Raw genomic sequence first — 24,925 nt, 5'->3', positions numbered from 1 at the left:
TAGAACAGAGAAGGGACCACTAGGACAATGATCACTCTGGACAAGAACTGAGTACCAAAAGAAGGTAAAGTGATACGCACGATAACCTTTCAGTAACACTACTGCAAACAGTGCCTAAAAGGAAAATGGGGGGGGGGGGGGGGGGGAACGGGGGAGGGGGGGAGAGAGGGAGGGAGAGAGAAAGAACGCCTACCACAGGGGCTATAGCAATAGTACAGCGGGTAGGGCGTTTGCCTTGCATGCAGTCAACCCAGGTTCGATCCCCAGCATCCCATAGGGTCCCCCAAGCACTGCCAAGAATAATTCTTGAGTTCAGAGCCAGGAGTAACCCATGAGCATCACTGGGTGTGACCCAAAAAGAAAAAAAAAAAAGAGAGAGAATGCCCACCATAGAGCATAGAGGCAGGCTGGGGTGGGGGTGGTAGGAGGAAACTGGGGACACTGGTGGTGGGAAAAGTACACAGGGGAAGGAATGGGTGTTGGAACACTGTCTGTTGAAAATTCAGTCATGAACAACCTTGTAACTATGTATCTCACAGTAATTAAAAAAAAAGCTCCCCTTGACGTATTCCATATGCCAAACACAGTAACAACAAAGTCTCCAATGGAGACCTTACTGGGCCCTCCAGCAAATCGATGATCAACAGGAGGGCCTTTACTTTTTTTTTACTTTAGATCAAAATCTAAAATGACCTTTCATAATTCTGTTTACATATTTAACCTCTAACTGAAATCATAGTTGCTTACCTTCTAATGCCCAGATGTGCATTTGGGCATCTGCGAAAACCGCCTGAATGGAGGCCTCTGGGTGCTACAAACAACAGAAATTTTAAGTAAGTTTCTGAGATAAAACCATCTTATCTCATCAATCACGCAGTGTGTGATGGTCGCATATTCACAAAGGCCTCTCAAGAATTAAAATGTGAAATTCTTAGACAATAAAATTTAACTGCAAGAACTCTGCCACTAACTTACTGTGTGATCCTCGCCAAGTCTCTGCGTCTCTATGTGCCTGTTTCTCACTTACAATGAGTCACTTATGCCAGTCCACCTGAGAGGGTCAGTATGGAAAAGTGCAATGGCTCTGGACACATAAGCAGTAGTGTTGGGATGGTCGAATGTACGGTGGGCAGGGCGTTTGCCTCCGAAGCGGCTGGCCCGGGTTTGATCCCCAGCATTCTACAAGGTTCCTCCAGCACCACCAGGAGAGATTCCTGAGTGCAGAGCCAGGAGGAACCCGAGTATCGCCGGGTGTGACCCAAAAAGCAAACAAACAATCAAACAAAAATAGTACCTCCAACTTACACTCACTCGCCAAATCAGACTCCAAAGTAAGCAGCTCGCTTCCAAGGGAAAAAGGAGACCTTGTGTAGCATTTGCTCTGCCACCTAATGGCCCCGCGCCCTGAGACTGGCCACCTGACCCTGTGAGCCTGCGGGAACTGGAGCCAAGCGGGCCTGCACACAAGGCGCTCCGAGGCCTGCCCATGCTCTGGCACAAAGCACCCTCACACAAGCCCTCTTCTGTCGGCTTCTGAAATAACATTTATTTAATTAAAGAACCGTGATTGAAAAACTCATCGGGAGCCGAGTTTTAGGCACATAATATTTCAAGGCCAATCCCACCACCAGGCCCGCTGCCCTCCCCCAGCGTTCCCCCCCCCCCCCCACCATGTCTCGCCCCACACCCCACCTGTCACCCTGACAGGCACATCACAAACTTCGGTGCTTGCAGCTTAGATCTCATGTTTTCAGTGTCGAGTCTGTGCTTCAGATATACAAAGGCATCATTCTCCCGCATCGCCCGAATAACGGAAGCCCTGACCCGGGTTCCCATTATTCCCCTTATCGTCTTCCTCCTTCCCCTGGTTTTCTTTCCTTCTCAGTCCTTCTCTGGGGTCAGGGGTGACCAAGGCATGCCCCCCTTTACTACATTCCATGTTCCTCTGGAGAACAAAATACTTTCTCAGGAATCTGATAACTGTCCCAAAACTCTAATGGATAGCAGCAAGTAGATTATTTAAGCTGAGTGACTCGGCCCTGCCACTGTGGTGAAGTTTCAAGAACCGGAAAATGTTCTTTATTATGTATGTTCCCATATTCCCTAAGAGTTACTCACACCCTTCCCAGTGGGAGAGTGACTCCCAAGAATAAAACTGAATAAACGTGCCAGTCCCACCTTTTCCTCTAAGTGTGCTATCAGCTTATACCTTAACAGCTACAGAGAGAAGCTGGAGCACAGGCTGTGAACCCGAGGCCCAGGCTCCATCCTCCAAATCACAGTCCATGAACACAGCCCCATGCAACCAGGCAAGGCCGAGTGTGACCCAAAAACCAAGTGGGGAAAAAAAGGTAATTACAAAATTCCTTCCCACAACCAATGAGTAAAAAAAAACAAAAAGCCCGGCTCATCAAATGATCGTGTCAAACGAGCACAGGAATGAATCTCTCATGTCTGCAACTGCAGTTTGCTCTTCTCCAGCAGCTGCTGAGAATTCCACGAAGCTGGAAAGTCACTGCTTTCTGCCCCCTGAGCAACCCTTTCTTTTCCAACACAGGTTCAGGGTGTGTGACCGGCCCCAGCCATCTATCTCCCTCTCAACATCCAACTGGCAGAGGGGTGTTCATTGTCACGAAGGACAGGGAGGCCTTGGGCTTGCTCTTCTCCCAGGAAGGGGTGACCTGCCAGCACTCAGTGGCCTGCAGCCCAGAGCTGCAGGACACTTGGCCTGGAGAAGCGGCCAGAAGCCACTGAAGCAAGGAAATATCTCGGGCTTCATCAGAGTCAGGAGACAGGAACAGAACACAAAAGTCCGGCTTGCTACGTCCAGCGACATTTCTAGATGGCAAAGCCTAGCTCGGTTTCACTTTGTACTTTACGTATGCTGCACCACCAACTTCCCAATGCCAAAGCTACATATCCTTACCTTACTGAAAAAATACATTATCAGCACCCGCCGCGACAAGAAATTCTTGATCTGAGTTGGGGAAGAAAAAAAAAATTAACACATTTGCATTTTCCAATCCTTATCAAATAGAATACACTATTCTAAGTTCTCCTTACATGAAATGCCTCACATCTTACAGAGACAGAAGAGTATTTGCACTATGACTTGAGAAACAACGTGTGCCAACCTCACTTCATTCCCTTGCAGACATGTCTGGCCTGGGGAGACGACTGTTGCATACACAGACCTCTACATGGATCTGGGGGCATTTTCCTAAAACCATCTTTGTCCAGTTCCTACAACTGATCTTGGAGCACTTACAGTGAGAGAGTTTCCCTACCAACAAACAAGCCTCAAGACATGGACTGTCAGGTCAGAGACAGCACAGCAGCCAGGCCCGGGGCTCGCTCTGCATGTGGCCAAACCAGGTCAACCCCTGGCACTGGTTTGTGAGTCGAGCGCTGACAGGTGTGGCCCCAAAACGGGGGGAGGGGGGATGAATCGATGAAGCGTCTTTCCTACCAATTGGCATTAACTGGTATCTGTAGGACAAACACTTTCTCAGTGTCAAGCTGAGAGGTATGACCCCCACTAACTTGAAAGTGAAGCCGGCAGCTACGGACAGCAAACCCCAGAGCCTGGAGCCTGTCAGCTGCCTCAGAGCCTTCCATTCACTGACGCTTCATTAACAAATGGAGGCTTTACTTTTCCCTTCGTTAAAAAATCAAGATCTTCCTTGACCTCCTTTGATATCTCCACCACCCAGGGGTTCTCACGGAGGATCCTGACGTGAAATACTGCCCATCCTTGCACAACTTCCAACCTGACATTTCCCGATCAGTACATTCCACTCCCCCACTCTCCAGTAGGGTCTAATTTCCTAGCATTTTTACTTGATTGTTTAGTATCTCCAAACTGACATGTCTGAAATCAAACTGCTGATTTGATTTATAGACCTCACCTCTGTCAAAGTCTCTTCCAGAATCAACAGAACCAGTCAATCCATCCTAACTCCGTACAGCTCAGAGTCTGAGCACCCTGCATTAGCACCCTAGCCTAGGAGTAGCTCTACAACCAAGTATGCAGCCCCAGACACCCCGCCAAGGGCAAGTGAAGGAGGAAACAAAAAAAAAAAAAAAAATGATTGCAACGCTATTATTCCAGGTCCTTGGGTCAAAACTATAGGTTCAACGCTGAGTTTCTTTCACACCACAACTAACCCACACCCAAGTCCCACGACACCTCCTTGAAACTTCTCCAGACCCGGCTCACTCGTCCTACTCTTCCCAGCCGCTCTAGGTGCAGAAAGCACCCTGTCCCAGCAGATGCCCTGAACAGCATGTCTGGGGACGTTCACAACAGAAGGGCACATCATGGCACTCTGGGGGCAGCCAACCGGGGCTGGGAGCACACTCAGGCTCGTGGATCTGAAGAATCTGGGGAGTCTGCCACCTCTCTGGCCTCATCCCCACCGGTCGTCACACTGGTGTCCACACTCTTCGTCTAAGCAGGGACAAGCCCACTGAATGCCCTCTGCCACTCCTGGTCCCTGCCTCTCCTGAGGCCTCAACTTTTTTCAGGTGCCACCTGGTCAGGAAACTTCCTCGGATGATCCCACAGAAAGTGGCACTCCTGGGCGCTGTGTCCCAAGGTGCTCTTTCCCAATATGGCACTTAAGACCGATCACGTCTTTTTTCCCCTTAAAGACACACGTTTTTTGGTCCCCCAACCAAGAGCAATTCCTGAGTGCAGAGCCAGGAGTAACCCCTGAGCATCACCAGGTGTGGCTCAAAAAGCAAAAATTATAAATAGAGACAAACTTCCTTTAAGTATAACTCCTGGCTATCCTCGGGGGACATGCAGTGCCAGAGATTGAACCTACGTGTAGCCCATGAGCTTTCTCCTCAGCGCCACACTTCCTATTTTGTTCTTGTTTGGGGGACACCCAGTGGTGCTCAGTCAGGGCTTACTCCTGGCTCTAAGCTCAGGGGTCACTCCTGGTGGGCACGGGGACCACATGAGGTGCCGGGGATCACACCCAAGTCGGCTGTGTGCAAGGCAAACACCCTACTTGCTTTACTATCACTCCGGCCCCACATTTCCTGTTCTGAACACAACATATCCAGATGCTAATAATAATCCCATGGCAAAGAAGAGCACGTTCGTGGTTTCACAGGCATCGTTTTCCCCAAGTCTCCCAACTGATATCAAGTTCCGATTCAAAGAAACATAATGTGATCCATTTGCCTGCTCATCTCTTTCCACTCCCCAGAATACAATTATATGGTCAGAAACCTTGTTTAGTTTGCTGCTTTCCCACTGCCTAAAACCACATCCTGTTTGTACAATAAATTCAATAAACAGTTTTTAAATGAAAAATTCATAGATTAAGTGCAGGATACTAGATTAAACCCTGTAATTCTATAGCTCAATGCCAGTTAAAATACCGGCAATTTCAACTTAATACACAACGCACTGAAACAGTCTGAGTGGGCCTGGGGTGTGGCTCAGTGACAGAGCATAGACAGAGTCTTTACATCAGACCCCGGTTGGATTCCCAGCACTGTTTAAAAAAATCCTACTTATTTCTCATGCGAGAGCTTAAAACTCTCAACATCACATGCAAATGTGAACCCACAGCCATACACTCCTACCTGCTCACGCTTGTTCTGGATCCATAAGTGAGTCACACCGGGCTGGCTCACCGTCTTCCGCTCGGCTCTAACAGTGGCTGAAGGAGAATGATTGGGAAATTCATTCATTTGCTGATCTGCAAACAGAAAAACACAAGATAAAAACTCACGCCTAGAGACGCTCCACCTGCACCTGGCTCACTCGTGCTTTAGGAGAGAACGCGTCCTCACCAGACGCAGAAGTCCACAGCCGCGGCCCTCTCCTCACCAGCTGCGGGCTCTGGGGCGACGCATAGCAGGTGTTGGCATCGAAGATCCCAGCCACGCGATTCACCACACCAAAGCCAAAAGGGGCTCCCAGGGGACTTGCGGTCTCCGGTGTAGATAGTTTGGAGGAAAACAGGGGCGTCTTCACCAACGACGGCACAGAAGACCGAGGCATATGGTTACCTTTGGGGGTCTGAAAAGCAGTTTCTTCTGCAAAAAAGGAAAAACAGAACCAATGCTGAATGGCAAAGTGACCAAGCAGGCCGCGAGGGCTGTGGCATGCGGACAGCTCAGTGTACCGTACGACACGAATGAGAGGAGCAGCTTGTCCGTACTCAGGCCCGACTCACGCGACCTCCATGCCTCCACTCAGGCACACTGCTGCGCTCCCCCATCACGAACATCCTTCCCTGCAAGGTCCGTCTCTCTTAACTCCAAACCGCTATGAATAAACTGAGAGAGATATATGAAAGGGGCCACACCCATCAAAGTTCAGAGACCCTGAGCCCGGGGATGTGGGCTCAACAGTTCAGTGCTTGGCCAGCCCGCTGGTATCCAGGCAAGAACAGGGCACTGGGTGTACTGGAAAGGGCGTGGGGGGAAGGGCAGCTATGACAGGACTCAGGGTCTTGCTCCTACTTTAGCCGTCAATTGGCTACACTGGTACGTTAATACTGTGAAGATATCCAAAGGAGAGTCTGAACCTGACCCTCTCTTCCCCAGGTCTTTGAAGTTCATGAGTTCCAGTTAAGACTAACATCAGACTCAGCAGATCTGATCTCTAAACGAGCTCCTTCAAAACTCAACACCAGCCTCTACCGATTCAATCCACCGCACCAAGACTAAAAGGTTTTTCCTGCCAGTTCAGAAAAAAAGCAGAAAAACAAATTACATTTGCTTCTATCTTCTAAATAAAACTGCACCGTAGCACTGTCCTCCTGTTGCTCATGGATTTGCTCGAGCGGGCACCAGTAATGTCTCCACCGTGAGACTTGTTACTGTTTTTGGCATATCAAATACCCACGGGGAGCTTGTCAGGTTCTAAATAAAACTACCATATTTAAATGTCAAATTTTCACTGCATGAATTTTTAAGGGCTAGTGGAAATCAGAAATGTTTGAAGAACAAACTTTAAAATTAAGTAGAGTTTGTTGGGGTTTTTTTTGTTTGTTTTGAAGGGAGTTGGGGTAGGGGGACTCCCAGTAGTGCTCAGGGAGCTCAGGACCACCCCAGGGCTACTCAGCCACCTTGGCCAGCAGTTCAATGCCAGTGACCAAGGATGTGGAGCTGCTTACGTCTCACGGTGCTGGGACCACCACTGTTACCTCAACAACGCCCAGGGGGGTCCACAGGGTGCCAGGATAGAACCAGGACCAGGTGTATACAAAACATGCACCCACTAATCCCCATGCTATCAACCCAGCCCCAAGACTGGAGTTTTTAAGTTTTGTGATTATTTTTTAAATAACAAACAAAATTAAGGGTTGGAAATAGTATACCAGGTAAGGTACTTGGCTCACACGGGACTGACCCAGCTCTGATCTCTGGCACTGCATATGATCCCCAGCGCAATAAGCCCTGAGTACAAGTGGGTGTAGCCCAAACCCCCCCCCAAAATTAAAAACAACCTTTAACATGTTAGTCATCTCTTATAGAAGGACTTAATGCCTCCTGGGTGAAATACAACAATCTTCACACACTTTCCTCTAAGAAACCTTTTCTAGATCATTTTTGGCAGATTATTCATAACAAGTGATGCAAAATAAATTATTTCAGTTCCGCTCTGGGGGCAGGGTTTGGGGTTTCGGATGGAAATATGGAGGTGGGAAGGTATAATGGTGGTGGGACTGGTGTTCGAGTAGTAAATGTAATTAAATATTGTGGACAAGTTTGCAATTTTTTTTTTTTTTTTTGCTTTTTGGGTCACACCTGGCGACGCACAGGGGTTACTCCTAGCTCTGCACTCAGGAATCATCCCTGGTGGTGCTCAGGGGACCATACGGGATGCTGGGAATTGAACCCGAGTCGGCCGCGTGCAAGGCAAGCGCGCCCTCCCCGCTGCGCTATCGCTCTAGCCCCCTGTAAAAATAAATTAAAAAAAAAAAATAAAGATGCCATAAACATTTCTAAAAAAATTAAAAAAACAATGTCAAATTCTGACTGATAGGATATGACAACAATTTAAAATAACAAGCAAGGCTGGGACGTGGCTCAGCAGAACTGTGCGTGCCTTGCATGCATGAGACCTGGATTCACTCCCCAGCACCGCAAGAAAAATAAACAAAAATGCTGAGCAATCTATATTTAGTCAGACCCATGATCCCCACAACTCAAGATTCTAATCTTTCTACCATGCTGATGTGACGCACGTGGCCTACTCAACTCTCCACTGGAGCCATACATCTGTGGGATAAACACTCCAGACCTCCTCACAACACAGACGGCCCTTCCACTGGCAGACATCCTCCCATATGAAGGGTGAGACTCCACCTGACAGATCTCCTTTCAGAAGTGACACTGTCTTGCCACCCTCTGTGTCCTTCACACTTGTGCTGAAAAAATGCTAATCTGAAAGTTGGTAACATCTGAAACACTCTAAAACGTGACTGGGGCCACACCGGGTATGCTCAGGGCTTACGCCTGGCTCTGTGCCCAGGGATCATTCCTGATGGTCTCAGAGAACCATACGGGATGCCAAGGGATCGAACCCAGGTTGGCTGCATGCACAGCAAGTGCTCCACGTGCTGTACTATCACTCCAGCCCCTGTAAAATCATTTTCTTTTTTTTCTTTCTAGGTCACACCGGCAATGTGCAGGGGTTATTCCTGGCTCTGCACTCAGGAACTACTCCTGGCCGTGCTCAGGGGGCCATATGGGATGCTGGGAATTGAACCAGGGTCGGGCCGCGTGCAAGGCAAATGCCCTACCCGCTGTGCTATCGCTCCAGCCCCTGTAAAATCTTTTAAGGGTTGATGTTCCTGACGGCAGCTGAATCGTTTTCATTTCTAATCAATGTGGTTTTGGTCTGTGATGGCTCCTGAGGAAATGAAGAAAAACCTTGGGCCCAAATAACGGTCTTTTAACATCAGCTACCAGCTGCTAAGCTGCTAATGTTTAAAAAAATTAAAGATTTTACCTGAAACACTTTTAGAAGTTTAGGGACTGGTCAATCACATGCAGAGTACTGAACTTCTCCCACACACACAGCTTCTGTGGACACATTCAGCACCATCCTCACTCCACCTGCTCTGCTCACTCTTTAAACTTCTGGCCCCCAGAGGGATAGAAAGACATAGGCCTGTAGCAGTCTGGCACCTTCCACACAGAGGGTGTGCTGAAGCAGCAGTGGTTCCTCCACTGTGCCACCACCTCTGGGTCACTAACAGAGTAGCTACGTGAGCACAAGAATGTGAGCCCCCGCTCTTCATTCATTCAGTTCTTAGCAGGCTCTTCTCTGCACCCAGCAACGTTTATCTCTGGGATACTGAAAACTGGAACAAGGTTCAGCAATGTCTACAAAGCTTAGCTGTCTGTCTGCTAGAATAAGCTGAGGTCTTCTACTGAACGGCTGGCATTATGTCAGCCCTGTTAACACCACATTCTACTGGACTCAAGTTTATCAATCTACAATGATACCCAATTATTTGTGGGACAGCACAATATCCAGGGCCGTTCCCAGTGATACTCAGCCACTGGGCCAGCAGCTCAATGCCAGGGACCAAGGATGTAATGCTGCTTAAATGTAATGCTGGGGACCACCACTGTCACCATTTGGATCCGCTGCCCATACAAATACTCACACATACAAACTCTCAGATTAACCACTGTCATCTTTCTTACAAAATTAGACATAAACTTCTTCGCCTGTGTTTGTAGTCCAGGCAGACAAGTCACCTGGAGAATCGGGTCTCTTAGGCTCTGCCGAGTAAGACGTCGACATCACTCTCCCGTTCGTAGCAGCAGCTTCCTGGTAGAGGACCAGTTTCTGAGTCATATCATTCAAAAGACTTAAACACTCCCTTGAAATAGCTGTCCAGTTATGGGGATGTCCACCTAGAAGAGTCAAATACCAGCTCTTAAAGCACATAATCTTAGTCTCCTCTCACAGCAAGGGGAAAAAAAAAAATCAATGGGGGAAAGGTGACATACCCTTTATTTACATCACAGCCTATTTTTCTAAGTTACTGTTTATACTCATGTTATTAGGTGCATATAAAAAAGTCTACATGTAAACGCGTCACCACCCACAGTGGCCAGACCCTGACAGTCTCCTCTGTGTAGGAGCCACAGAGTCAAGGGGATCTGCCGTGTCTACAGGAGTAATGGGTTGTTACTCACATCTATACTTGACAGGTCATTTGTTATTCATATTTATACTTGGAGAGCCTGAATACTGCATTTTAATTATTAGAACCTTATTTCTCATCAGGCCAGAGAGACAATACAGCAGGAAAGGTGTTTGCCTTGTACACGGCTGACCTGGGTTTGATCCCTGGCATCCTATATGGTCCCCTGAACACTGCCAGGAGTAATTTTTGAGTAGAGAGCCAGGAGTAACCCCTGAGTATCACTACTGGTGATACATAAAATTCTATTATGCTTTAATATCAGAGAAGGGGCTGGAGCAATAGTACAGTGTGTAAGAAACTTGGTTTGCATGCAGCCAGGTTTGATCCTCAGCATCCCATTTGGCCCTCCGAGCACCGCCAGGAGTAATTCCTGAGTGCAGAGCCAGAAGTAGCCCCTAAACATTACTAGAGGTGGCCCAAAAAACCAAAAAAGAAAAAGAAAGAAAAAAAAAAACACAGCAGAGGAATTTGCTAAAAGCTGGTCTTCTCACCCTGGGTGCTAAGTATTCATTCCCCTCTCATTTAGATCCCACCTTAAGGTTTTCCCCTTCTTTTAAAAGAAAACTTGTCTAACCTAAAAACTAATAAAATACTTCTTCAGTAGACCAAATATTTTGTACTGCTGCCACTCTGGACCACTAAGGACCTACAGGATGCACAGGTGAAACCCGAGTAATCGGAACTGGACTGCACATTCTCTGGCGGAGCGCGCCCATCCCATTACATCTGACTCGACTTGCTGGTCAAAGCATTTAATGTGTCAGGAATCCCGAAGTGAACCTGAATCTGATGGCGAAGCACTGCTAAGAGTCACCTCTCATGCTAATAAAAGGAGAGTGGCTCAAATCATTTATATGTCTAATACAATTAGATCTCATTTTCATTTAACCAGAGGTTTATTTTAATAACCTGGGAATAGAAACAACTGGCAAAAAAATGAAAGGCAAGTAGAGACAGAAGGTTCCCAGGTCCTGGCTGGTGAGTGCCACCTTCCCCATGCACAGCTGCGGCTTCAGGCCACGGGGAAGGGGCAAAGTCACCAAGAACAGCCCGGGCGTCAGAGACTCAGAAACAAATCTCGAAACCCAGTGGCTTTTGGAAGAAATGTGTCCGGTCCCTGTAGTAGGTTACCAGCGCTGGGCCAACCCAGGTGGGAATAGGCTTCGTGCCTTGGCCTGCTCCCCCTAGTTGGCTCAGTGGCTGCCATCTTCCAGAGGCCATTGGGCAGTCAGGTTTGGGCCCTCAGAGACGACACACACAGGGCCTCACGGAATGGGGGGGAGCTGGCCCTTTCCTCCCCACTCCTACGAGACCCCAAGTCGCCACCCATGAACGGCCTTTCTGGCTCCTGATCAAGCTGCTTAACGGTGATGATCCCAGAGACTCAGGAACAAATCTCGGAACCCAGCAGGTTTTGGCAGAAATCCCTCCAGATTTAAGTGTTAAAATTTTAGAATTTTAAAATCGCGCAGCCACTACTGCAGCCACATGACATCCTATGTTATTCGTAGCCAGCAATAGAAAATAAATTGTCTACTGTTGCCTTTTCAGCAGATCTGAGTGTTGGGGTAAAATCTCAAATAATAATGGTGGGTCTGGTGTCAAAATATTGAATGTGATCAAAGTAGAGAGAGAGTAACGTGGAAATCATCTGCCCCACAGGTAGGGGAAGGGAGTGGGATGGGGATATACTGGGATTTTTAGGGGTGGAGAATGGGCACTGGTGAAAGTACGGGTGTTTCATTGTATGACCGAGACTTAAACCCAAAAGCTTTGTAATTGCTCTCACGGTGGTTCAATAAATAAAATTATGAAAAATGAAAAAAAAAAGTAAGGTGGAGTTCATGCCCAATTTAATCAGCTGATCAGTGGCTGAATAAATTGCAGTACTCCTACATAGAAAAAAAAAGAGCAGCCCGGGTGCCACCACATCCGGCTCCTTTCTACTTTGGTTTTCAGAGAGGCAGAGCAGGACGGAGGCCAGTGCTCCGCCCCTGGAGTGTCAGGACCAATTTCCCAACCACTTCAACTCTTGGAGATTCAAATGCCTCATCCAGAGGTTAGGCTTCCAGGGAGCCTTTCCTTTCTCTTTAAAACTGGGGGTGGGGAGAGCCAGTTAGTGCTTGGGGGCGGCGAGGAGCCACTGCCATGCTGGGGGTCAGTCTGTGAGCTATCTCTCCGACCCTAGACTTCTTGATTACATTGGAGGGGTGCAGGAAAAGAACAAGTTTAGGGGGCATAACCAGTGCTTATGGCTTACTCCTGACTCTGAGCTCAGGGGACCATATGTGGCACTGTGGAAGGAGCACATGCAAGCACCTTAGCCATCCTACTATTACTCTAGTCCCCTAGACTTCCTGATTTTAGGACCCCTTAAAACAATAAAACTCTCAGGATTCTTGGGACCAAAGACAGTACAGCGGGCAAGGAGCTTGTCTAACACATGACCTGGGTTTAATCTCTGGCATCCCACCCCATATGGTCCCCCGAGCACCGCCAGGAGCATTTCCTTAGTGCAGAGCCAGGAGTAACCTCTGAGCATTGCTGGGTAGGTCCAAAAACCAAAAATAAGCACTTTAAATAAAGAAATAAAACTTTTGGAATTCTTTTTTTTTCTTTTTGGGTCACACCCGGTGATGCTTAGGGGTCACTCCTAGCTCTGCACTCAGTAATTACTCCTGGTGGTGCTCGGGGGACCATATGGGATGCTGGGAATCAAACCCTGGTCGGCCACGTGCAAGGCAAATGCCCTACAAACTGTGCTATCGCTCTAGCCCCGAACTTTTGGAATTCTTAAAACTGTCTTTGTTCTGTTCAACCCACCTCTGGATTTCTTCAAGTTAAGGGAATAAAATGTGTGTGTGTGTGTGTGTGTGTGTGTGTGTGTGTGTGTGTGTATGTGTGCGCGCGCATGTGTGTAGACAGAACTTAAGCAGGCCTACAACTTTTTGCAATACCTGGTTGGCTAAGGCTAAAAACTTCTTGTCTTCGTGAAGGAGAATATTGAGAAAGTAACATGAGGTCCTGCAAGGCCAAATACTAAAAGAAAAAAATAATGCACACATTATTTACTTTTCTTAGCATCTAGATAAATCCTTATTTATAACACAAACTCAGCATTAAGTATCTAGGAGATGTTGGGTGACATTTTTCATGAAAGAATGATCTCAGGACAGTAAACATCATTTCCAGGCTTCCAGAACTTCTTAAAGCTCTTCCTTCTGTTCACTGCCCCTCTCTTAGCCCCAGCAATACTGAATCAGAGCCAGTGCTCGCTCCCTCTGCGTGGGCTGCGACTGTCTGGAAGGGTCTCCTCCAGCTCTACCCCAACTGTGAGACCAGGCTTCTGCTTACCGCCACTCTCACCGCAGAGCTGGACACAGCAGCCACACGGGACCTGGGAGTGTTCCCTGCAAGCCCCACTCCTCGTCCGGATGATCTCCACGGTGCTCTGGGGTGGCCCCAAGAAGTGGCTCCCACCACGCATGTCTCGTGGAACCTGCACTATTTTGCGTGTCTCCCTTTCCCGTTAGGCCACACCACATCTCAGCCATTCCACTAGGAACTCCGAGACTCAACCCGCCCTGTAAATCTATTTGATAAACAGTATTGTTGCTTATCTGTTATAAATCAGTCATAAAGTAAGGCAACTGAAACAATGAAGTCTAGCTATTTCCTTTAAATTCTCCTTTCAAAACAGCACAACCTAAAATAAATAAATAAAAAGCACAGCCTTATTTGGAACAACCTTGTAAACCATGGTGTTTGAAGTAACTTATTTACAAAAAATGGTAATAAAAGAGCACAACTTCTGATAGGACCAGATATATACTGCACAGCTACTCAAGTCTCAAAACGCAGTTTGGTCAAAGCAATTCTTGCTTGGCTTGATTTACAAACTCAGTGCCATTTCCTAAAGTCTTGATTAAAATGTATTTTAGAACCATGATCCTTTTTGTGTTGTTTTGGGGCCACACCTGCAATGCTGAGAGGGTACTCCTGGCCCTGTACTCAGGAATTACCCCTGGTGGTGCTCTGGGAACCATACGGGACGTCGAGGACCAGGTGGGGTGAGTGCAAAGCAAGCGCCTTCACCACTGTGCTATCTCTCTGGCCCCTCATTATCCGTGTTTTAAGGGAGTTTACTGAATGCTCGTAGATCATCACGTGCTGCATTTGACGATAAGCAACAGCACTATGCGAATTAAAGGAGATCCTGACCCGCAGTATTAAAAAAAATGGAATCAGTGTTTTGTTATCACAAGTTTGTAAAAAGCAGCATATGTGGTTAGGTATCATATCACTGTCACTGTCACTGTCCTCCCGTTGCTCATTGATTTGCTTGAGCGGGTCCAGTAACACTGTGAGACTTGTTACTGTGTATGACATATCGAATACATCACGGGGAGCTTGCCAGGCTTTGCCGTGCGGGCGAGATACTCTCGGTAGCTTGCCAGGCTCTCCGAGAGGGGCGGAGGAATCGAACTCGGGTCGGCCATGTCGGCGGCATGCAAGCAAACCCCTACCCACTGTGCTCTCTCGCTCCAGCCCATCATATATCACAGCTGGAAATATTTTATACCTTATTTTGAATTTAGAATAAGCCTAGCTTATTCACCTACTTGCAATACACACTTGTATCTCAGTCACTTGAAGTGAAAACTGATAAAGCAAGCAGCATTCCATGTAGTGTACAGGGATTCCTCTTACAAACCAGTACCAAGTCACTACTGTTGGCCCTTAAAATAGTTACTTCAAGGCTGCAGAGAGCTCCAGTGATGGAGCATATGCCGAGCATGTGCAGGATCCCGAGTTTGATCTCCAGCACTGCAGGGCCCCCTGAGTGCAGGCGGGTGTGGCCCCTAACCACTGCTGGATATGGCCAAGGTGGCCCCAAGAACTACGAAGTGTGGCCCCGACCAAGTACGCATGCACATGTACAGACAGGTGGATTCCAAGGCCTAGAATGCCCAACGTGGAGTCAGTCCTGAGGACAGGCTGCAAAGACGCAGCACGCACGGCCTGGTACCTTGAGGATGAGGGGAGGGTTGCTGTTCAAAACCTTCCCGAGACAATCATCTGACTCCTCTGCGAACGGAGACTGCACAGGGAACTGATGAGCCTACCAAAGAGAAGCAAATACAAAGGTGGTGAACATAACTAACTTTTTCACTTTATTACATTCAATAAGTACTAAATACAATTTATTAAGGGATAATACAAATTATCTTGAATTGCTTCTTAAAAAAAACAAGTTGCAGTACAGTTACATACACAAACACTTTACTTTCCAAAATGTTACACTCCCATTAATTAGACTTCTAACTTCTAACAACAGTAATAAATTTTATAAACAAAGATTTTATGACATCCTCGAGAATATAAATGAAAACACTCATTTTCTAAGACACTTCAATGGTAAAAATCCTGTAAAATCCTTTCTTCAGTATAAATTGCAAAAGCGCTCCTTGGGGCCGGGGAGACGGTAGAGAGGTTAAGGCGCTTGTTTTACACGCGGCCGACATGGGTTCGGTTCCTGGTACCCCATACGGTTTCCTGAGTCTTGCCATGAGTGATCCCTGAGCACAGAGTCAGGAGACAGCTCTGAGCACTGCCAGGCCTGGCTGCCGTCCCCTCCCCCCTACAAAAAAAGGCCCACTCAGTTTAGTTTCCAGAAAGTTAAGAGTCCTAGTGCTACTCCTCCGAAAACATTACGAAGTAAGTGATCGTCGTAAATGCTACATCCTCCATCAAGTCAGATCAGAATGGAGACCAAAACCAACTTATCCAAAGCTTTGGGCGAGGTGAGCACTGTGCTGGACTAAACCAAGTACGGCAAAGGACACGGAGCACAAACCAAACCCTCACACTGACCTCTGTGGCAAAGATCTTGAAGAGCAGCCACGAGATGTACCAGGTCATCAGGACGAAGACGCCACACAGCCAGACATGGTAGAGCAACGAGAAGTCCAGGAGACCACTCAGAGTGTCCAGAGGCCTGTGGAACTGCCTAGAAAGGGAACAATACCAAGCATGCATTTAACGGACTGTGATCTAGAAACAGGATTTGTTTCTAAATAAATCACAGTCATGACTCATGCCACTTCCCAATGCACAGAATTCTCTCCCTGAGACCTTGTTCTAGCAAGAGAACCTCCAGGGAAGTGCGATGCTAGACACTCGGTTTCTTGATTCCAAACCTTAGTCTATCCTTGACAAAGAGCCTTGTTAACAGGGTCCGAGTGGCAGTGCAGAAAGGAAGGCTCCTGCCCTGCATGCAGCTGATCCAAGTTCAAAGAATGATCCCGGGAACCCCACACCCCTGAGCCTGCCGTGAGCAACTCCTCAGTGAAGAGACAGGAGTAAGCCCCAAGCGCCACTGAGTGTGGCCCCAAACCTAAAATAAAGCTTATCTGTGTGCCAGTGTGTGTTGGGGGAGGGTTTGGGTTGGAAATCACCCAAGCGTTCCTGGTGACCTTCGCCTCTCTCGAACCTGCTCCATCTGGATCCGGCAGAACAATCAGAATAAGCCCACAGCACTATGGTGCCATAGATGCCACACGGCGTACCACCACAGGGCACAGAGAGAAGGCCTGCCGGAACAACCCGAGAAGTCTGCTCGTTCCCAACAGGAGAGCGGAACTGGCAACGCCAAGTGGCTCAGAGACCTGCGGAGCGTGCAGGAGCCTTCCACCGCGTGCTCGTGACTTACCGGAGGGACGGTCAACCACATCAGCTATGTGCATGCAAGAAGAAATTCAATTTTAAAATCAAAGGCTAAATCTAAGGAAAACATCTGGAAAGCAGGAAACATCTAGTCATTTATCTCAATGTTAAAAACCAAACTTTTCAAGTGTATCACTTACTCATCAATCCGAAGGTCCATAGCAGTGCTAATCCAGGTTTTAGGCATATGGCCTGGGGGGGTTGGGGGGGAGGAGGAAAAAAAAGATAAAAAACACTCTGTCAGTGTAGAGCAGACAAAACAAATCTTAATCATGCTTTGGGAAATGAAGTTGATGCGACGGTCAAGTGCATATCAAGACCTTAATAAAAATGCTAGAGAGTTTGAATAGCCGAGAGAGAGAGAGAGAGAGAGAGAGAGACAGAGAGACAGAGAGACAGAGACAGAGACAGAAAATGACCTGTAAATTTAAGGTAGCCCTTGCTTTGCCTAGGTTGGGCTGGTCTGTGTGTTTCAGTTAACTGCTTTCAAGTCCAACCACAGTAGTTCTCCAACGACACAATTTCAATGACAGGGGAGGTGGCTCAGTGGTAAAGCACATGCCTGGTTTGCATGGGACCTGGATTTGATGCCTGACACTCCACACAACAAAAACAAACAAACCAAAAAAAAAAAATCAAACCTGCAGCCAATTTCAGTTACCATGACATGGCAAATGTAAACAACTGAAGAGTCAGACTAGCTTCAGGGTTCACATCAGTCCAGAGAGAACAGATGCCTGGCAGGATCTGGGACCAATCCTATCGCGTGTTCAAGCCTGCTGGTGACGGGGCACTCCCATCTAATACTCGGCTTGGGCAGACACTGAGGGGTTTATCACTGCCTCCCGCAGTGAGCCCACAAGACACTTGACAGAGATAAGTAACCGATCCCAGATGCAATGAACAACAGTGGGCACTGGGGCCGCCGGGAGGACAGCTCGAGTGTCGAGTGTCACCAGCACTGCAAGCACGAGAGACAAGTCTGAACCCTGGCATCGCCAATGCACCAGGTGGGCACCCGACTGCTCTGCTCTCTGCCATCCCAGCACTGCAACTGTGTGATCTCGGGCACTCCACAGCAAGGTGGGAGCAAATGCCACACTAAAGTGTGTGCAAGCCCTGTTCATAATAGCAAAAATTTGGAAAAAACCTGAGTGCCCGAGAACAGATGACTGGTTAAAGAAACTTTGGTACTTCTACGACACAATGGAATACTAGGCAGCTACTAGAAAAGATGAAGTCATGAAATTTACATACAAGTGGTTCTACATAGAAAGTATTATGCTGGGTCTGGAGCAATAGCACAGTGGGTAGGGCGTTTGCCTTGCACACGGCCAACCCAGGTTCGATTCCCAGCATCCCGTATGGTTCCCCGAGCACCCCGCCAGGAGTAATTCCTGAGTGCATGAGCCAGGAGTAAACCCTGTGCAATGCCGGGTGTGACCCAAAAGCAAAAAAGAAAAAAAAAAAAATTATGCTAAGTGAAATGAGCCAGAAAGAGAGGGACAGACATAGATAGAAAGACTGCACTCATTGTTTGGAGTACTTGCTCAGGATGTAAGATGCGTGCTGAAAGTAGACTACAGACCAAACACGATGGCCACTCAAAACCTCTACTGCCAACTACAACACCCTAAAGAAAAGAGTGAGCAAAAGGGAATGCCCTGCCACAGAGGCAGGGTGGGGTAGGGGGATGCTGGGACCACCGGTGGTGGAACATGGGCACTGGTACTCCCAGTGAAGGGATGGGTACTCAATCATTGTATAACTGAAACCCAAGCACGAAAGTTTGTAAGTCTACAACTGTACCTCATGGTGTTTCACTAATAAAATAAATAAAATGTGCAAGCCTTGGTGGGCACAAGGAAGACCAGCAGGCATCACGGTGGCCCTGACTGGCAACCCCGGTGAGCACTGCAAGCAGAATGTGTGTGGCATCACCTCCAAACACAGCGAGCCCAGCCAGCCTGTGAGCCAGCCCTGCCGGCCTGTGTGTGAGCCCCGCAACTAAGTGTGCGAGCCCTGGCCACCACAACCAAGCATGTGTGCCCCTCCATCCCACCATCACAACAGAGAGAAGGGGAAGGAAACAATGAAAACGCATCATGCTGAAAGAACACTCATGGAGGGAGCGAAGAACCAGCTACCATGGGAATCCTGACACGAGCTATGATGCCCATAGCCCGCACGTGCAACTGCAAGGGAGCAGTCAGGCCACTGCACACCATGAAACGATCCACGAGAGTGACACAGAAAAAAGGAGTGAGAAAAGTAGGCAACAGAGTGACCTATTTTACATTTTGTAAAAATATTTACCCAAGCCCAGAGAAAGCACAGCATGTAGCCAACCCGGGTTCTATCTCCTGGGCTATCTCTCTGCATTTTTCATTGTCTTGTTTGGCTTTCTGGGTCACACTAGGTGATGCTTCGGGCTTACTCTTGGCTCTGCAATCCTAGTGGTGCTTGGGAGACCATACAGGATACCAGGGATCGAAACCAAGCTGGCTGTGTGCAAGGCAAATGCCCAACCCACTGTACTATCATTCTTGCCTAACTGTGCTATTTGAAAAAAATTATTTCAAATAATTTGCTGGGCTCTCCAAGAGGGGCAGAGGAATCGAACTCGGGTCGGCCATGTTGGCTGCGCGCAAGGCAAACGCCCTACCGCTGTGCTATCGCTCCAGCCCACACACAAATTAAATTATATTATTTCTAGCTTAATGATCCAAAGTCACGTCTCTGGAGTCTGGCAAACTACCCGTGGCGTACCCAAGATGCCAAATACCAGTAACAATGATGGGTCTCAATCTCCTAACCCTGAAAGAGCACTGAATATGGCTCTTTTAAAATCTCAGGGCTGGGAAGGAGGAGACGTTCCTGTTGCATGCTCGAGGCAATCGACAACAACAACAGGATGATCGTGATCCTAAAGTCTGGTGAAAAATTGTCACACTGTAACATGTCCTATGGGGAGGCACAGGAGGCAGAGGTCATCTGCACATGCCCCCCAACCACCACCTGGAGCAGTCCCGGCCCACCCCCAACCCAGCACAAAACTGGGAAGGGTTCCGGGCACCGCCAAGTGTGATCAGAAACAAACAGTAAAAAAACCCTTCAGGGCTGGAGCGAGAGCACAGCGGGTAGGGCGTTTGCCTTGCACGCGGCCGACCCAGGTTCGATTCTCAGCATCCCATATGGTCCCCTGAGCACTGCCAGGGGTAATTCCTGAGCGCAGAGCCAGGAGTAACCCCTGTGCATTGCCGGGTGTGACCCAAAAAGAAAAAAAAAAAAGCCTTCTGTATGAACTCGTAAGTGATCTGTACCATTTTGTTCCTTTGAGGTGTGACACAGGGCCATTTTCAAGTAAGCCTAAGCTATACGTTATACGGAGAATCTTAGAAACTGAGCAGCACACAGACCTTTAGGCCTCCCCCACCCCTACCCTGGCCCACAAGACCCGTCACCCTCTTTCTAAGAGTCTGAGTGTTGTGGAGCCCTCGGCTAAGTGGAATCCAAGGGCATTTTCTTCACTTCACCTAGGGCGGTGCACACCCTCGAGGCTCACCCATTTTGTAGCCTGTGGCAGAATCTCCTTGTTTAAGATCAAACAGGCTTCCACTGGACATAGATGCCACATTTTAACATTCATTTCCCTATATAAAATGTTCTCATAATTTACATTATTATTAAAGGGCCCTCCCGTTGATTGTCAATTTGCTCGAGCGGGCCCAGTAACGTCTCCATTGGAGACTTTGTTGTTACTGTGTTTGGCATATCGAATACTCTCGGTAGCTTGCCGAGAGTACATAAAGAATTCTTACATAAAGAATTCATTAAACTAATCATTTGCCTACAATTATAAGAAAAAACGCAATTTGAAAAATGACTCTAGAATTCTAGGATCTCTGAGGTGAAATATACACTGTTTCAAAAGCAAAAATTCTTACCAAGGAAATAATATAGAACGCAGAAATTTCTAATCAGGAACAGCGATTCCATACAGCTATGTTTAACTAGTACAGGCAGAGATCTCCTGAAGCGTAAGAACTTGTATTGCTGTGGAAAAACAGAAAGAAAAAAAAAAAAAGACATCCAAACAGAAGTTCTACTTCATTCTAGAGCAAACATACAACTACTACAGTCCACATATAGCACGTAATCACTGCACAAAAAGACAAAGTGTATTCCAGAGACACAATGTCAACTCTGACGCTAGAATATTGATGAAGCAACTAACAAATTATGAGATGAGAAACAAGAAAATTAGTAGTATAACCTATACTTAAAGACCAGGGAGATAAGTACCAAAAAACGGTGATAACAACTACTGTGCTAAGCACTGCACATGCATTTGAACCTTCCATTTGAAGGGAGGAGGTTCTACTGTGAGAAAACATGGGCCCAGAGAGGTTAAGTAACTTTGCCACGAAAACCAGCTGAAAGGGGCTGGAGCGAGAGCACGGCGGGTAGGGCGTTTGCCTTGCATGCGGCCGACCCAGGTTCAATTCCCAGCATCCCATATGGTCCCCCGAGCACTGCCAGAAGTAATTCCTGAGTGCATGAGCCAGGAGTAACCCCTGTGCATTGACAGGTGTGACCCAAAAAGCAAAATAAATAAACAAATAAATAAAACCAGTTGGGAAAGGAAAATCTGAGCTCTTAATCAGGAAGGCTGGATCATCATCTGCGACTGTGAGTGTGAGTGTGTGTGTGTGTTGCTGGTGAGGTTACTGCTAAGCCTTATTTCCCGCGCTAGAGGCTGCGTCCTTTGAAGGGAGCGTGCACTGCCTTTCCACAGCCTTCCAACGCCATCTGCAGAAGAGAAGGCTGCGAGGAGGTAGCGGCCTGGGTGCGGGAGACCTAAGCCGCAGGGCTTCCCTTTCCGCCTCGCACTGAACGAACCCATCCATCTTCTCTCTCCACGAAGGCAGATGGAGTTCTATGGTTCCTTCTACAGTTCCTTCCATTTCTAGCAACCTCAGAAGGAGGCATCAGGAATATGAAACATGGGCCAAAGAGACAGTTCTGCAGGAGGAAGCTTGTCCTGCACGCAGTTAACCCAGGTCCAATTCCCGGGACCACACATGGTCCCCCAAGTCAGAAGTGATCCCTGAGAGCTGAGCCAGAAGGAAGCCCGGAGCACCCCTGGGTGTGGGCCCCACCCCCAAACAATGAAACGCTCTGGAGCTCGGGGCATGGCTCAAAGGACAGAAGTACATGTATGCAGAAGGCCCAGGTGTGGCCCCCAGCACCACCCGGTCCCCCCAGCACAGAGCCAAGAGCAAGTGCCTAGCACCACCAGGTGTGGCCCAAAATGAAAACAAAAGGTGGAGGTGGAGCGGGGGAGCAGCAGGGTGGAGGCTAGACAGACAGAGCCGCAGGTAAGGCACGCACCTGGCAGGAGACAGCCTAGGTTCAATGCCAGCAACATTTACGGTCCCTCAACCCACTAGGAGTATCCCGGGACACTCCCGGGAAGGAGTAAGCAAGCCCCACGCAGCACCAGATGTGGCCCAAAACACAAGAAGAGGGGCTGGGGGATTCTCAGAAGCTTAAGAATGGCAAAGAATTATCGATGAAGGTTCCCTTTGCATCATGCCAGCAGAATCCCCGAGTCTGACAAAAACCCCGTATGGGAGAGTCTTCTTGCTCCCAAGCTAAAGGAGTCCCCAACTCTTGGTTAGGGTCCTTCTGTGATCTGGCCGTAAGCTACGTACTTGCTGTGCTTGCGACCTTGGTTCCCCCTCTCACCTCGCACCGTCAGAAGTACATGTTTGCAGAAGGCCCAGGTCTGGCCCCCAGCACCACCCGCCAGGCGCCCGTCCTCCCTGTCTCCAGACCTCCCCTTCTTTGCCCCACTCCTCTGCTAACTGCTTTCCTCCAGCAATCTGCCAGCTCACCGTGCAAATCAAAAAGCTGCTTTGACGAACTATTTTCCAAAGGTGCATTTGGGAAAAATAAAACAGGACTCTGTTGCTGACGACAGAGCCAGGGGTGCAGTTCAGTAGGAGAGTTCATGCCTGCCTCGCTGCAGGCCCGAGTTCGATGCTGGCTACCGGCCCTCAACACTCTGCTCCCACCCACCACACTGTTCTGAAGGGAAGGGGCTGCCTCCAAGGTTTATGCTCTCAGCCACCACAGAGTGGGGATGGAGCCAAGGAAGAACAGGGAGGGACTGGGTGAACGAGCCGGGGAGGGCCAGGACGCCACAGTGAGGAAAGTCTCCCTCGAGAAGCTGGTCCTCAGGCCCAGACATAGAGCCTATAAAAGCCAGATTTAAAACAAAAAGCACTCGGTGAAGGATGGTCTACAGGGACACCGTGAGTCCCGTCCACACGGGGTCCCTCTACCCGCCACACCTTGTGCCGAGAAGCCTGGCCAGTGACTGCCCTCTCCGATTCTCAGACTGGCACACCCTCACGCCCAGGATCCTTTCAATCAACCCGCAGCTGCCAGCGGAGAGCTAGTTCCAGGGCTGGAGCTCCCCAAGAACACGCAGGAGGGCTGGTACCACCCAGCACCACCAGGAACGCCCTGCCAGCACCTACCAGCAACGGCAACGGCAGGAGTCGCCCCTGAACACGGCCCGGGGAGGCCCCAAAACCAAGGAGCTGGTCGCTGCCCAGCCGCCTGTCCAGCCGCCACATCCCAGCAGCCGCCACCCCCACCTACAGGGAGGGAAGGGTGCGCAGAGCGGCCATCTGGGGAGGAGCAGCAGGAGGTGCGGCGACGGCACCCAAACGCCAACTAATCCCCCTCCCGGAGGCACGGAGGGTCTCAGGCCCAGACTCGCTGACTGGAATCCTGAAATTATCAGGAAGCGGGCGATGTGTGTGCTCCACCAGGCAACTCGAACTCCACCACCTTCTGACATGGCGCCAGGCTCAAAGGCATCTTACCTGGACGATTGGAAACGGAAGGTAGTTCATGTTGTTGATGAAGTACAGGAGGCTGTAGCTGTAGCCGATGAAGGCGCCAGCCAGCAGGAAGAAAAGGTGGCTCTCGTTTAAGCAGTTTGGGCCATCAGGGCTACCGACACGAAAGGAGAGGGTCAGGTTGTTAATTCAGCTCTCAGGAACATATATCAATATTCACTGAATGCAAAGGTTTTACTTCATTACTTAAGAAATGCCCCCAAGACAGGGCAAAGAATGACTGCACTCATTTGTGGGATTAAAAAAAGAAAATGAAGGGGCTGAAACAATAGCACAGTGGGTAGGGCGTTTGCCTTGTACGCAGCCTACCGAGTTCGATTCCCGGCATCCCATATGGTCCCCCGAGTATCACCAGGGGTAATTCCTGAGTGCAGAGCCAGGAGTAACCCCTGTGCATCACCAGGTGTGACCCCCACCCCCAAAGAAATGTAATATAAGATGTCTGTCTACCCAAAGAAATTAGAAATGAGGGTCAAGAGGATGGGTCCACGGTAGGAATTTTATCTTTCTCCACATGGAGCAGGGAATGCAGTTAGGACAGAGAAGGCATCAGGATGACAATGATAGTTGGAAATGATCACTGTGGACAAGAACTGAGTGCTGAAAGGAGGCAAAGTGACATGCATGACACCCTTTCAGTAACAGTATTGCAAATCTGTGGAAAGGGGAGATAGGAGAGAGGAGAGAGCAGAGAGAGAGAGCGCGCGCGCGCGAGAGAGCGGACTGCATAAAGGCAGGAGGGGGGGGAACCAACTATAATTGCTTTTATTTTTTTCTTCCTACTTCCTCTCATTTCTTCCACCCTAAACGGCGTCCTTCTACGAGCCCTCAGGTGGACACTCCCACAGCCTGACCTGCAATGTCCACCTTTCTCGCACTGTACACTCTCCTGTTGTATCCATCTCCTGTTGTCAGCCTATCGGCACGTGAGTCACTCTCATGAACCCAACACCCAGTACAGTTCCCTACACAGAATGGTTTTAAAAACTCAATACAACAGTCGTAAAACATCAAAACACCTGATGCATTTTCTTAAAAGCCTGGACAACAAAGGTCTATAAATCATTC

General features: G+C 48.6%; 1 protein-coding gene across 1 annotated transcript in view; it reads right to left on the bottom strand.

Annotated features, from left to right (window-relative positions):
* Positions 1–24,925, bottom strand: part of NDC1 (NDC1 transmembrane nucleoporin) — a 61,261-nt gene that overhangs the window by 19,556 nt on the left and 16,780 nt on the right. The window contains exons 6-16 of the mRNA XM_056122215.1: positions 23,822–23,951; positions 20,870–20,978; positions 17,063–17,114; positions 16,071–16,206; positions 15,226–15,318; positions 13,154–13,235; positions 9,742–9,900; positions 5,812–6,057; positions 5,602–5,717; positions 2,927–2,977; positions 748–811 (exon numbers count right to left, since the gene is read on the bottom strand). Coding sequence (XP_055978190.1) covers positions 748–811; positions 2,927–2,977; positions 5,602–5,717; positions 5,812–6,057; positions 9,742–9,900; positions 13,154–13,235; positions 15,226–15,318; positions 16,071–16,206; positions 17,063–17,114; positions 20,870–20,978; positions 23,822–23,951 — 1,238 coding nt within the window. The remainder of the gene's footprint in view (positions 1–747; positions 812–2,926; positions 2,978–5,601; positions 5,718–5,811; positions 6,058–9,741; positions 9,901–13,153; positions 13,236–15,225; positions 15,319–16,070; positions 16,207–17,062; positions 17,115–20,869; positions 20,979–23,821; positions 23,952–24,925) is intronic.

This window comes from Sorex fumeus, unplaced genomic scaffold (assembly GCF_029834395.1).
Source record: "Sorex fumeus unplaced genomic scaffold, SorFum_2.1 ptg000045l, whole genome shotgun sequence".
NCBI classification, from domain to species: Eukaryota; Metazoa; Chordata; class Mammalia; order Eulipotyphla; family Soricidae; genus Sorex; species Sorex fumeus.
The sequence above is the reverse complement of the archived record's forward strand: the minus strand, read 5'-3'. Positions and strand labels throughout refer to the sequence as shown.